At 29.9% G+C, this 12,684-nt stretch overlaps 2 protein-coding genes and 1 long non-coding RNA gene across 6 annotated transcripts; 2 read left to right on the top strand and 1 right to left on the bottom strand.

Annotated features, from left to right (window-relative positions):
- The first annotated feature begins 3,610 nt into the window (after window positions 1-3,610).
- On the top strand, window positions 3,611-6,170 carry LOC140829833 (zinc finger protein WIP2-like). The gene is made up of 2 exons (XM_073193120.1): window positions 3,611-4,368; window positions 5,570-6,170. Exons 1-2 carry the CDS (start codon window positions 3,802-3,804, stop codon window positions 6,005-6,007), a joined length of 1,005 nt encoding a protein of 334 aa, XP_073049221.1. The 5' UTR covers window positions 3,611-3,801; the 3' UTR covers window positions 6,008-6,170.
- A 3,545-nt stretch (window positions 6,171-9,715) lies between these two features.
- LOC140831015 (uncharacterized) lies at window positions 9,716-12,062 on the top strand. 4 transcript variants are annotated; one of them, XM_073194691.1, is made up of 2 exons: window positions 9,716-9,918; window positions 11,260-12,062. In XM_073194691.1, exon 2 carries the CDS (start codon window positions 11,284-11,286, stop codon window positions 11,839-11,841), a length of 558 nt encoding a protein of 185 aa, XP_073050792.1. In that variant the 5' UTR covers window positions 9,716-9,918; window positions 11,260-11,283; the 3' UTR covers window positions 11,842-12,062. The 4 variants fall into 4 exon arrangements, with proteins under 4 accessions (XP_073050792.1, XP_073050791.1, XP_073050793.1 ...); XM_073194690.1 differs by having other exon boundaries at window positions 11,257-12,062; XM_073194692.1 differs by having other exon boundaries at window positions 11,241-12,062.
- LOC140831016 (uncharacterized) lies at window positions 9,909-11,257 on the bottom strand. The gene is made up of 2 exons (XR_012117760.1): window positions 11,120-11,257; window positions 9,909-10,949 (listed from the first exon to the last, which is right to left on the bottom strand). It is a non-coding gene; the product is annotated as an uncharacterized lncRNA (long non-coding RNA).
- Window positions 12,063-12,684: the final 622 nt, after the last annotated feature.

Genomic DNA, 12,684 nt, shown 5'->3' with positions numbered 1-12,684 from the left:
TAACAAAAACAACAAATCACATAAAACCTGCTAAAAAATCACAAAATTCCAAGTTAAAACAAGTAATAAAAGTACAATAAATTGCACTTATTAGTAGTTTTTTTACTTTCTTCGGGGCTTTATATGGTATCTATAATCTACGCTTTTTGACTGAAATTTTGGTGGATATAATGCTTATCCGGCTTTCAAATGCTCATATTGCTTATAAAATCTTGTTGAATGTCCTGGTCATAGTAGCAAGTCCAAAGCGAAGTTTCTCAAAGATAAAGCTCATCAAAACTTTTCTCCGATCAACCATGTCACGAGAAAGATGGAATGGATTGGCTATGTTATCGATTGAGAAAGAAATTACTGAAAAACTTGATTATACTGACTTGATTAGTATTTTTAGCTCTAAAACTGTTAGACGGGTTGTTTTTTAGTCATCATTTTGGACATTTTTGATATTTTTATTCCTTTATTTTTTATATTGTCTTTGACGTATTGATTTAATTTGAAAAATTTGCTATGGAACGAAAAAAAATATGAACACACATTATGATTCGGAGGCCTCTTTTTAAAAGTTAGACACAGGCCCAAATATTGTTAGGATCGCCCCTGGTGGGCACTACTCTCTCTTCATTTCAACGGTTAAGATCTTGCCACACATACAATTTCAAAAAAAAAAGTGGGTCATATATATGAATGGGCAAATCTTGACCATCCATCATGTCCACATGAGTAAGATGAAATAAACCCTCTTTTATAGCCAAAAACCAAGTCTTTCCCCTATCTATGTATGAACTTTCCAATTAAAAATTTCCCTAATTTTTTAATGGGTTATCTATTTATTTTTGCTATACAATATATTATAAAAACTGCCATTATTTATTTTATATTCTTGTGATCGAACACCATTGTCCCACCCCCAAATAAACAAAACATTGATAACACCTTGAACCCACCATGCCTACCTCTCTAAAGTATAAAATTAATGGTCGCTGTCTGAACAAAAAACATTTCATTTTCATTACAGATGAAACTAAATTATAATTTTCAGAATTTTTCTTTATATTATAATTTGTCTCTTTGTTAAAAAACTAGCTGTACGTGTCTGTTCATTCTATTTTTACTTGAATGATGACTGCATACGCCTACGTACGCATGTTCGTAGAATGTTTGGTAAAATGAATAGGAAAACGCCAGTGAATTTATATTCTCGAGAGTTGGGAGATATCAATACGAGGGTTTCACTTTCTTGGACTGATTTAGCAAATATATCAACGGTGGGAAGACATTAAAAATCTTTAAGGAAATAAAAATTGGCATCTATTATGTATTTTTTGAAAAACGATTAACGAGGTACATATTTTCTGCGATTCCGAGTGTTTGTATTTCGAAAAGAAAAGGATTCGGATTAATCAAAATTTAGTCCAAACTAAATGGTTCAGTATATCAAGATCTTGTGACCAGTGGAAATAAGAAACAATTACGGTTTCGTTTGGACAAGTACTTATAAAACATTTTTTTTATAAAAGTGTTTTATTTTTTATAAAAAGGTTTTTAATGTTTTTAGGAACAAGTATGTGTTTGGACAACTATTTTATAAAATGTTTTTACAGTTTAAAAATCATATGTTTTGACTTTTATAATTTCCTTCATTTCTAAAAATATAAAAAAAAATACCTCTCTTTTGTTCTTTAAAATTATACTTGGATAACATTTTTTAAAAAATATTTTTCAAAAACATTTAAATTTTTTTATCCAAACACATAATTTAAGTTTTTTTTGTCACTTATAAAACACTAATATTTTTTAAAGTACTTGTCCAAATGTGAGCTACAATTTTAGTCTTGTAAGTTGGAATGTTTTGAGTTTTAGTCATGTGAATTATCAATATATGATTTCAACCAATGGCTTGGATTTTTTTTTATTTTTGATCTTTTTTTCTTGTCGAAACCGCTAAATCCATAAAATATTGTTTATTATATATTGATAATCTCCTACATGGCTCATCTGACAAGAATAAAGTCTCTATTATACATATTAAAATCTAACTAAGAAAAAATAAAGAGAAACAACAAGTTTTTTCTCTCATTTTGAAATATTTTGTTTTTTTTTTTACTTATTTTTCTTTTTTGTTCTAGTTTAGATTTATTTTAATGTATTTCATATATGTTTATTCTATCTTCATGTGATATGCTAAAGGTAATCAGTGTTAAATAAGCAATATTCGATGATTAATTGACTTATCGTTAAAAAAGACCAAAACCAGTAGTTATTGTAATTAAGAAACCAAAAATTATCAAGTTATAAAACTAAAACACAAAACAAACCATCTTATATTAATAAAATTTCAAATTTCCCTAGAAATAATCCATCGATACGGTTTGTCAAGAATTGATGTGTTATTTCACAATAATCCGAAAAATTCCAAACATATAGCATAAAAAAACTACAAATTTAAACAAAAAAATTGTTTAACTTATTTGACAAAGAGTTTACCCCATTGTTTAAATTTATTATATATAATCTTTTATGTAATTTCAAAAAATATATAATTTATAAGTAAAAAAAAATGGCGAGGGAGATATTTGACATGTGAAAGAGTGGAGGGTTCAGGGGGCCCCTTCACACCCCCTCTCGTACTGTGCACAACCCGTCCACAGCTCGCCTATTAATGCACTTGCCGGCAACATTCATTTCTATATCCAATTTCTCACTATTTTTTTGTTTTTTTTTTCAATGCTTTTCCTCCTTTTCTTGTATTGTTTTCCAATTTATAAATAATAAAAAAAAATAAAGTTAAAATATAATACATATTTATTTATTGAGATGGAATTCATATTTTTTTGGAAATTATACTTACAAAAAACTTGTGAAACAGCTTCTCTATCTCCCATTGTGTCTAAATGATGTTATTTAATTTATAATTCATTTTATATTTCACTCATTACTCGTTATGAATAAATGTTATACATTAAATGGAATTTTAGTAATATATAAAAATTAATGCGTAGTCGATAGTCGATCGCGAGATGTTTATTATTACAAAAAAAAATTAACTATTTAATTAAAAACATAATTATTTAATAAATAACTTAGATATATGTCTTGGTTGTGATAGAAAAAAAGTATATGTTATTAAAAAAAATTATAATATCCTAATTAATCACCTTTATTCCCTTAAGCTTGATTATTTGTTACAAGGATTATAAAATACTGTCCATGTGAGACTTAAAATCTGCATGTACGTACGTACCAATACCTTACAACCAACTAATTAAAATAATAATAATAATAAAAACTGATAATCTCATCAAATTCTGCTTCAAAAATCTTTTTTAGATGATTGGATCTTCTCTGGTTTTGAAACGAAAATATTATATTTTCAAATAAATTATCATAATTTTGTTACATGTACTAGATTTTTAAATAAGGTAAAATTACTTGGTAAATTTTATAGTTTTTAGCAAGATTTAATAATTAAAAATATATAATCACACTAGAATATCAACAAATTAATGTTCATAGAGCTTGTGAAGTTATTTAGTACCGAATGACATAATTTAATTAATTTGCCACCGTTGAAAAGGGGTTCGTTGTTGTTTCAAAGTTCCAAGAAATTAATGGCACCTTCCTTTCTCTCTTCTCACCATTTTTATCCCTTGCAAGTTTCTATTTTCTAGGGTTTTCTGTGTATGTCACACCTCCGGCGCCAATTCACTTGAATTTGTCCAAGAAACCAAGTTTGGATCTTTTCTGATTCAACCTTTGCTTGAATCCCTTCCGACAATTTCTTTCCCTGATCTTCAATCCACCATGGCTGATAGTCACCACTATTTCTTCACCAACAGTGGATGGATCAACCTAAGCCCTATACACCATTTCACCTCTCCTCCCACACAATCATACTCTTACAACCTCAACATCTACAACGTTAACCAGAATCCCATGTTTCATGAATCCTCGGCACCCTCTTCCCCGCCGCTGAAAGAAGCTCTTCCACTCCTCAGCTCCAGCCCTGTAAAAGATCACCATCAAGAATCATCTGCAATGGAGGTGGAAAAAGAAGCAGAAGAAGATGATGAAGATGAAGCTGTGAAAAATGGAACTTTGGATTTAGGGTTGTCGATTCCTGACAGTACTTTGTCTGATTATGATTTGATTTCAAAGGTCCCTTCTTCCTCCATCGACACAGTAAATTTTAATAACAGTAGCATCGATAAAGAAGAAATTACCGTCGTTGTTAACAGTGATGGATATGGGGTGAACCCACTCAACAAAGGTCAGTATTGGATCCCAACTCCTGCCCAGATTTTGATTGGCCCTACTCAGTTTTCTTGCCCTCTTTGCTTCAAGACTTTTAACAGATACAATAACATGCAGGTATGTATACGTACGTGTTCGTGTGACAATACATATTTTATATGGTTAAAGTTCTAAACTTTCTTGATTTTTAATTACCCTGTAGCTATAATCTGTATTTTTATAAGCTTGTGGGATCAATTTAATCCATTCGTGATAGTATTCTAGTCATTAAAAACCAAATGTTTTTGCTTTTTCTGTGTCTTTTTTGTGGTTCTTTCGATTTTTTTTCTTTTCAGAAAATGAGAAAAAAAAAACCCCCAATCTCTATGTCTGCACGCATATTTTCTAGTGTAATTTCAACCTTTCACTTTTAAATTTTGATTTGTTAGCTGGACCTAATATGGTGAACGAATGACCTAATTTCATGGGGCTTTTAGGGTTTTCAATTTTTCATCTCTTTTTTACTTTATAAATATTGATATTTGAAATTTTGAATTCATATTTTAAGAAATATTTGGGTTTTTTTTAAAAAAAATTCTTTTGCCATCCTTTAATTTGATTCTTGAGTTGAGAGGGTCTTTGGGATCTGTATAATCCACCTGGTCCAACTGAGAACAGGTCAGTCACCCTCTTTAATTGATTGAACAATACAAGCATATAATGCTTTTTGTCCTTGAAGTTTGTATTTTGGTTCGGATTATTTTTTAATTAAAATTCAGGAAAAAGATAAAGTTGCACTGAACCTTAATGCAGCAAAACTGTCCATTTCTTACACTAATTTTCTGTATGATCCATCAAGATTCAAAAGGACTTCTCACTGAGGAAAACATGAAAAAACCAGACATAGTATTACCCTCTTCGCAAATCAGAAGCTCACGCCACCAGAAAACCGTACCATTTTTTAAATGTTCTCTACCACTTAGCTTTCAATTTATTCGTTTAGATAAAAAAGAACAAAACTTTATGTAATCTTTAGATCAAGAAATTGGGAAATGGGAACTTTCCAGCTGTAAGTTCCTTTTAATCCAGGTCGATCGATCCCTACTCAGCATTCCTAACATACCTTAAAATATTTATTTGGATTTTTCTATGCACTCTCAAGCAAAGTTTCATAGCAGGAGATTTCTTGATTTGAAAACAAAAGCAAAAACAAAAGGGAAGTCTCAAATCTTGAATCCCCGCCTTAAAAAAAGTGAATAAATTGTTTTTTTAATAATAAGATTCATGTTTCGGCCACACTAATTCTTTACAAAATGGATTTTTCCTTTTGCTTCCATAGATGCATATGTGGGGGCATGGATCTCAATACAGAAAAGGACCAGAATCATTAAGAGGCACGCAGCCAACAGCGATGCTAAAACTCCCTTGCTACTGCTGCACGCCTGGTTGCAGAAACAACATAGACCACCCAAGATCGAAGCCCCTCAAAGATTTCAGGACCCTTCAAACACACTACAAAAGAAAGCACGGAATCAAGCCATTCATGTGCAGAAAATGTGGGAAAGCTTTTGCTGTGAGAGGGGATTGGAGAACCCATGAAAAGAACTGCGGGAAACTGTGGTATTGCACTTGTGGATCAGATTTCAAGCACAAAAGGTCTTTGAAAGATCACATAAAAGCCTTTGGAAATGACCATGCAGCATATGGGATCGATTGCTTTGAAGAAGATGATGAACCAGCTTCTGAGATCGAGCAAGATAATGAATCTTTTCAGTGAAAATTTGGAAACGGAGCAGCAATATTTAGGTTTGATACTTACTGAGCAGAAGAAATTAGCGTATATTAAGGAAAGATGTTTTCTTTCTTCGTTAGCTGTCTAGCTTTGTGCATCTGTTCTTGAATCGAATAACATTGTTAATTTTGGAGGTTCATCAAATGGTTGTTGGAAATTTCTTTTAAAAAAATTATTTTAATGAAATCAAGAAATTGAAATGAATAATCCAAGAGAATTAATTTATTTTATAAAGTTACTATTTTTGAAAGGAGGCAGTCATACGTCATATAATTTTGTAGTTTTTTTAAAAAAAAATTTAAGTGTAAGTAACATATTCTTTAAAACTTTAATAATGAATTTCAAATTTTGATATTGTTAATGTGGAATTCGTGTACTTTATTTTATCATATGGATGCATTTCACTAATCTTAATTTAGTAAAATAAAGGTCCAAAATATAATTTTAATTAGAATAATTATTTGACAGTAGTTAGGGGTGAGTATTCAGTTAATTCGGTTACAAACCGAACCGAATTAACCGAAAACCGATTTACTCGAAAATTTTTAGACTAACAGAACCGAACCGAATTTTCACAAAAACCGAATTAACCGAACCGAATTAAAATCGGTTATTTCGGTCGGTAACCGAATTAACCGATTTTTTTAAAAAAAAATTAAAATTTTAAAAATTATATATATAATAAAAATTAATATTCTAAAAAAATTAAAATTTTAAAAATTATATATAAAATTAATAATTAATATTCTATTTTAATCATAATAAAACACTTTATTCATAAAAAATTTAAAAAAAATTAATTATAAAATAAAATCAAAATTATTTATTTAATAATTTGGTTAATTCGGTTAAACAGATATTTTTTTACAAAAATCGAAACCGAACCAAATTAACCGATTTTTGAAAATTTCGAAACCGAATTAACCGAAACCGAATTAATTCGGTTCGGTCGGTTAAATCGGTTTAATCGAATTTTTGCTCACCCCTAACAGTAGTTTAGAAGAATCGGGAATTTGGTCAAATTGTTAGGATTATAAAGAAAAATTAATGTTAAACGTGATGATATTAATTGTGTCATTAATGTCATACTCTATATTAAACAAAAGTTAATTTTTTAAATAAAAAATCCTCATATAAATTTTATCTGTATAATTTTAGGGAAAAAAACTTGATAATTATAATTTCATAATTATTCTTTTACATGATTTTTTTTATTAATGATACATTAGAAATTCCATTTCAAATTTTTTGACTTGTACATCATAAAGAAAACAAAATAAAAAATTTACTCTCCATTATTATTTTTAATTAGGTTTTGTCTAATATTTTTTTTCCTAGCACAAATCTTTACTACTATGATATCATACAGTTCCCGAAAAAAATCCCAATTTTGAGAATTACCAGTATATGAAATTATGAATGTTTTTTTTATAAAAAAAAAAAACAATTGAACAAATCACTTTTACGAGAAAAAAAATCGAAAAATGGGAAGGAAAAAAAAAGAGGGGGCAATAGAGATTGAAGTTTGAAACAGGTTGTGATTTGACAAGGAGACAGAGATGGCGAATGATGAGTCAAAAAGGACCTATGATATGTCTTGTCAATGGCATAATTCCTTGCAGTTTGGCCATCTATCCTTTTTGTACTCTCTACCATCCCCAATATTACGAATTTTTACATGTTAAAAATCTACCCCATATATATATATATATATATATATATATATATATATATTGATACATAATTTACAAGTTTATCAAGATATACAGCCACTGTTTGGTACATGAGATAAGAGTGAGATTGATAAATAATCCGTCTTATCTCACGTTTGATACATTTTTAAAAAGCACATGATAATATCATGGATCCTTGATAAATACATTTTTAGAAAGATAAAACATCCTTAGTAAGAGGTGTGATAGTTTTAATTTAATAATAAAATATACTACGAATTACTTAATTACCCTCATTTATAAAAATCTAAAACCCTATCTTCTCTCATTTCATTTGGTATCTCTTTGTTTAAATAATTTAAATGCATTTAAGTTAATGTTAAATATTTATTAAATACATACATATATACAAATATATAGATACTTATATATACACACACAAATAGTTACTAAGCCTCTTCGATATGAAAAAGATTATAAAAAAATAAAGAAAAAGACAAAAATCAAATTTGACCGATGATCACCTTATCATATCATATGTAACAAACTGTACCATATAAGAATACTATAATATATTAACAAATAATGAATATTTTAACATATTTATTATTTATTTTCATATACAAATAATGAATGAAATTATTTTAAATTTGATTATTTATTAATATTGAAAATTATTGTTAAGTATTTTTAAAAAATATTAATTATTTAAATAAACATGTTGAATTGAATAATTGAATTTTAATTACAGTATATTTGATACCGACTTATTTATTATCTTTCATGAAATCAATATGTAAAAAATATTATATTGAGAGAAAGAAATATTTGAAATAAATAAAAAGTTATTCACATTCAATATTAGTTCAAATAAATTTTAAAAATCACAATAATAAATTATAAAATCCATAAGATTATATAAAGAAGTTTACAAATGTCAATAAAAGTCATGTAAAATAAATCTACAACATTTTGTAAAAATCTTTAAAAATATGTGAGATTCTACAAAAATAAGTAGAAATCTATCGATTCCACTAAAGTATGTTATTTTTAAAAAAAAAAATAGTGTAATCGATCAGCTTGAAAATTAGTTGATAAATCCCGTCGGGCGATTGATATAAGGTAATTGAGCAATCGATCGGCTTGAAACCCAACTGAATCACTAATTTTTCACCAACTAAACTGAAACGTTCGTAACGTAAATCAAGATAATTAAAATAATTCAAAATAAATTAACCGAATAATCAAAATTTTTAACTTCAAAAAATAAATTTTTATAAATAGAAATTGAAAGATTTTTTTACACCAATTCCCCGTTGTTAAATATAAAAAATTTTACACTTCTTCATGTGAAAATTAAATATGTAGCTTAGACCATGACTTTTTATAAAAGTTGTACGAACATTTCTCACACTATATGAAAATTTGGCCAGTTAAATTATTTTGATAATATCTCGTAAACCACTGATCAAATCAATGAACTGAAAAGACTGTTAGAAAAACGCAATATATTACAAGTCATATTTCAGACCGACTATACTAGCTCGGACGTTATTTATATTAACTGGACGCTACAAGATCGAGTATGATCATATTGATTAAGCAATCAACAGAGGTTGGTTAGTATAGATAAATTTCGAATTAGCCCAATCGACAATGTGAATTGTAGCAAAATGATTGTTCTTTATAACTGTATTTTCTTTTTTTGTCATTTTGATAACTAGTTTATGATATATCATCAAAATATTTTAGCTCACCAGATTTTCAGCTGTTGTTGAAGAGAGTGTTGATCCAAATTTTATAAAAAACAGAATAAAGTTTAAAATATCTATTTAAATTTCAGAGGAGAAAAATAGTACATTTTCGATATTTTAAGTGGATTTTGCGGAAAAAACTCGAAATTGTAATAAAGATAAAGCCCAATCAATACAAGCCTATTTCTTCAGCCTTGGGCTTCCCGAGCAAAGTCCACGGTCCAACATCCCGAAGCACAGATTGTACCAAAAATGTAATCGGGAAGAAAAAGGGGACAGATTTGGGGGCTAACATTTACCGCAAAACAGGAAACAACTCCTCTGGTTTTTATGCGCACTAACTAGAACTTTCACTTACTAAATATAAATAAATTTATTTTGGTGTTTGCAGGCGGCCGGATTTACAATCTTCTGCGAGAACGGAGGTGAATCAGCTGTTGATTTCGCACTTTTGCGCGCTTTATTTTTGGTATTCTTTCTGATCGGATTGTTTTATTTTTTTAGCTGTTGTGCTGATTTTTTTTGGATTAATTCTGTTTAAACTTTGTTTGACGGTTTGTAATGATGGATTTGGTTTCATTTTCGAGACCCATTTCTTGGATTTTTCTGCTGTTTCGATTTAGTCTTCCTGGGGTTTGTGACATGATTCATATTGCTGGTGTGGGGGTTCGAGCTTGTTTTTAAATTTTGGTGTTTGTATTATGCATAAGAAAATGAATTTTTAATTTGTGTGCATGTGGGGGGCGTATCAAGAATGTGTGGTGATTGGCTGTAACTTATGTATATTTGATGTTGAATTCGGTTGGTGAGTAAGGCAGCCTTTCCAAGTTATTTAGTTGTGTACAAAGTGGGAGATTCATTCTAGCTATTAATGTGGCGAAAGATTGTTTACGCTTGATCATCAGCCTTTTTATGTGATACTCATATGAATAATGATTGCATTTAGAATCTCATGTATGTGAATGGTTCTCATAGTTAATGTGAAATGATGATCGCAAATGATGGCGAAACCGAGTATAATGGAATTTGTGATTCTTGAGTTTCATATTTCTAAGGGTCGTTTTAAATATGAGAAGCAGATTCTCTGTTTATTTCTTGATTATCAGAATGGAAGGATTTTGACTTTCAATCTTGTTTCTAAATCCTCTTTGCTTGGATTATTCATTTGACTGGAATTAATTATGTATTCTGTTGTTAGTACAAGTTGCTGTAGAGAGACTGTAGTTACCCTACAGGTGGGAGATGAGGGTTTTGTGAAGAATTTGACAAACAAATTATTAACATCTTTTATATCCAAATTATTTAGTGAAGGGTTCTTCTTTTATTGGGATCACATTTGGTGTTTTTAGTCTGAGAATGGTGCAACATTACTCTATAAGCATATAAATCTAGATGATTTTATGGGTAACTTTTAGGAGTGTCTAATGACCAACTCCCTGGCTGCCATGTTATTGGGTAGAAAAAGTCCTTGAATTTCCTGTATATGAGGTGTAAATTTTTCTTTGCTGAAAGTATTTATCCTGCATTTGTATTGTTGTACTTGGATCGCCCCAAATCAAGTATAGTTGTAACCCTCTTTCTCAGTGACTGGGAAACAAAAAAACTGTAGAAATGTAGCTCAGAGGGTGATTTAATGTTTATGGTAACAAAACTTGGTCCGTGACAAGCACCCCTTGGAAAGATTTATACTAAGATCAGTGTTTTCTTCATCAAATTTGTATTTTAAGTTGCGTGATAAGGCTAGAGAAGTAACAACGCTCGATGACTTACCATGTCATTTCTATTGACTAGCCACTATTCGTTCTAGGAGCATAAGACAGACGACAGAAACAGGATGGTTAGAGCCTATTCTCAAGAACACACTTACAAGCACCCATGGGAGCGAGTAACTGCTGCATCATGGCGCAAATTTGCAGATCCTGAGAACAAGCATACCCTATCTCACATCCTTGAAGTCGACACATTGAATCACAAGCTTGAACCTAGCACTGGAAAACTTTACACAACTCGAGCTCTCACAATTCATGCTCCGGGACCATGGTTTGTTCGTAAAATAATTGGCCAAGACATCTGCCATTGTGTTGAATCAACCGTAGTTGATGGAAAAGCTCGGTCTATGCAACTTGCCACGCGTAACATTAGTCTCCAAAAGTTCGTCGAAGTGGAGGAAAAGATAAGATATGACCCTCACCCTGAGAATCCAAACGGATGGACGATATGCAGGCAAGAAACTAGCATACGCATAAAACCCTTTTCGGCATTGGCTTCGATGGCAGAGAAAGTAGAGCAAAAATGTGTGGAGAAGTTTCAGCAAAACAGTGCCAAGGGTAGAGAAGTTATGGAAAGGATGTGCATGTATCTTGAAGCTGAATCCAATGGAATGTCCGTCTGATTTTTGGTTTTTTTTTTTGACTTGGACTCTTCCAATTTTATTGTCAGATCTGAGTAAGCCAGGATTTTACAAATTTACAGAAGACTGCAACAGAATGGTTCTTCCCTTTAGACTTGGTCATCTTTTTGTAATAATAGGATTATATAACGCATCGATTAACTTTGCCAATACTTGTGTTTCATCGAATGGACGGACGAATAATTCAAACTAATTTGAAAGTCTATCAAGAGTTTCTTACCTTCTCTTAAAAGTGGAATCAAAATGCAGATTTCGTTTCCTGGGATCGTTGGAGGCAATTGTTGTTTTAGTTTTCAGAAAAATCATATTTTTGGTCTTATAATGCACGTTTTTGCTTTTGGTTTTGTTAAAAATGAATTTACATTTTTAGTTCCATAAATTGCATGGTTTTTCATTTTTGTCGTGTTGATGGTGTGTTTGCATTTTTAGTCTTATAATTTGTATTTTTTTTTTATTTTTGATCATGTTAACGATAAATTTGAAAAGAAATATGATAAATTGCAATAAAAAAACAAAGATCAAAATGAAAAAAAATATAAACTACATGATTAAAAATACAAATTCATCTTTTAACATGACAAAAAAAACATGCATGTTATTGGACCAGAAATACAAATGCACCATCATCGAGATAAAAAATGGAAAACAAAACATTCAATGAGAACAAAAATACAAATTCATTTTTAACTGAATTAATATTAAAAAATATAAATTATAGACCTCTTATTTTTCCTGTATTTGCAAATATGTTTTCTGGGTATGCGTTATTTGAGATTATGTACCAACCACGATTACATTTGTTTTACATTTTTATAAATATTTCTA

The sequence above is a fragment of the Primulina eburnea genome, chromosome 4 (assembly GCF_022965805.1).
Source record: "Primulina eburnea isolate SZY01 chromosome 4, ASM2296580v1, whole genome shotgun sequence".
Classification (NCBI taxonomy): domain Eukaryota; kingdom Viridiplantae; phylum Streptophyta; class Magnoliopsida; order Lamiales; family Gesneriaceae; genus Primulina; species Primulina eburnea.
Note: the sequence above shows the minus strand (reverse complement) of the source record. Positions and strands in the feature narration are given on the sequence as shown.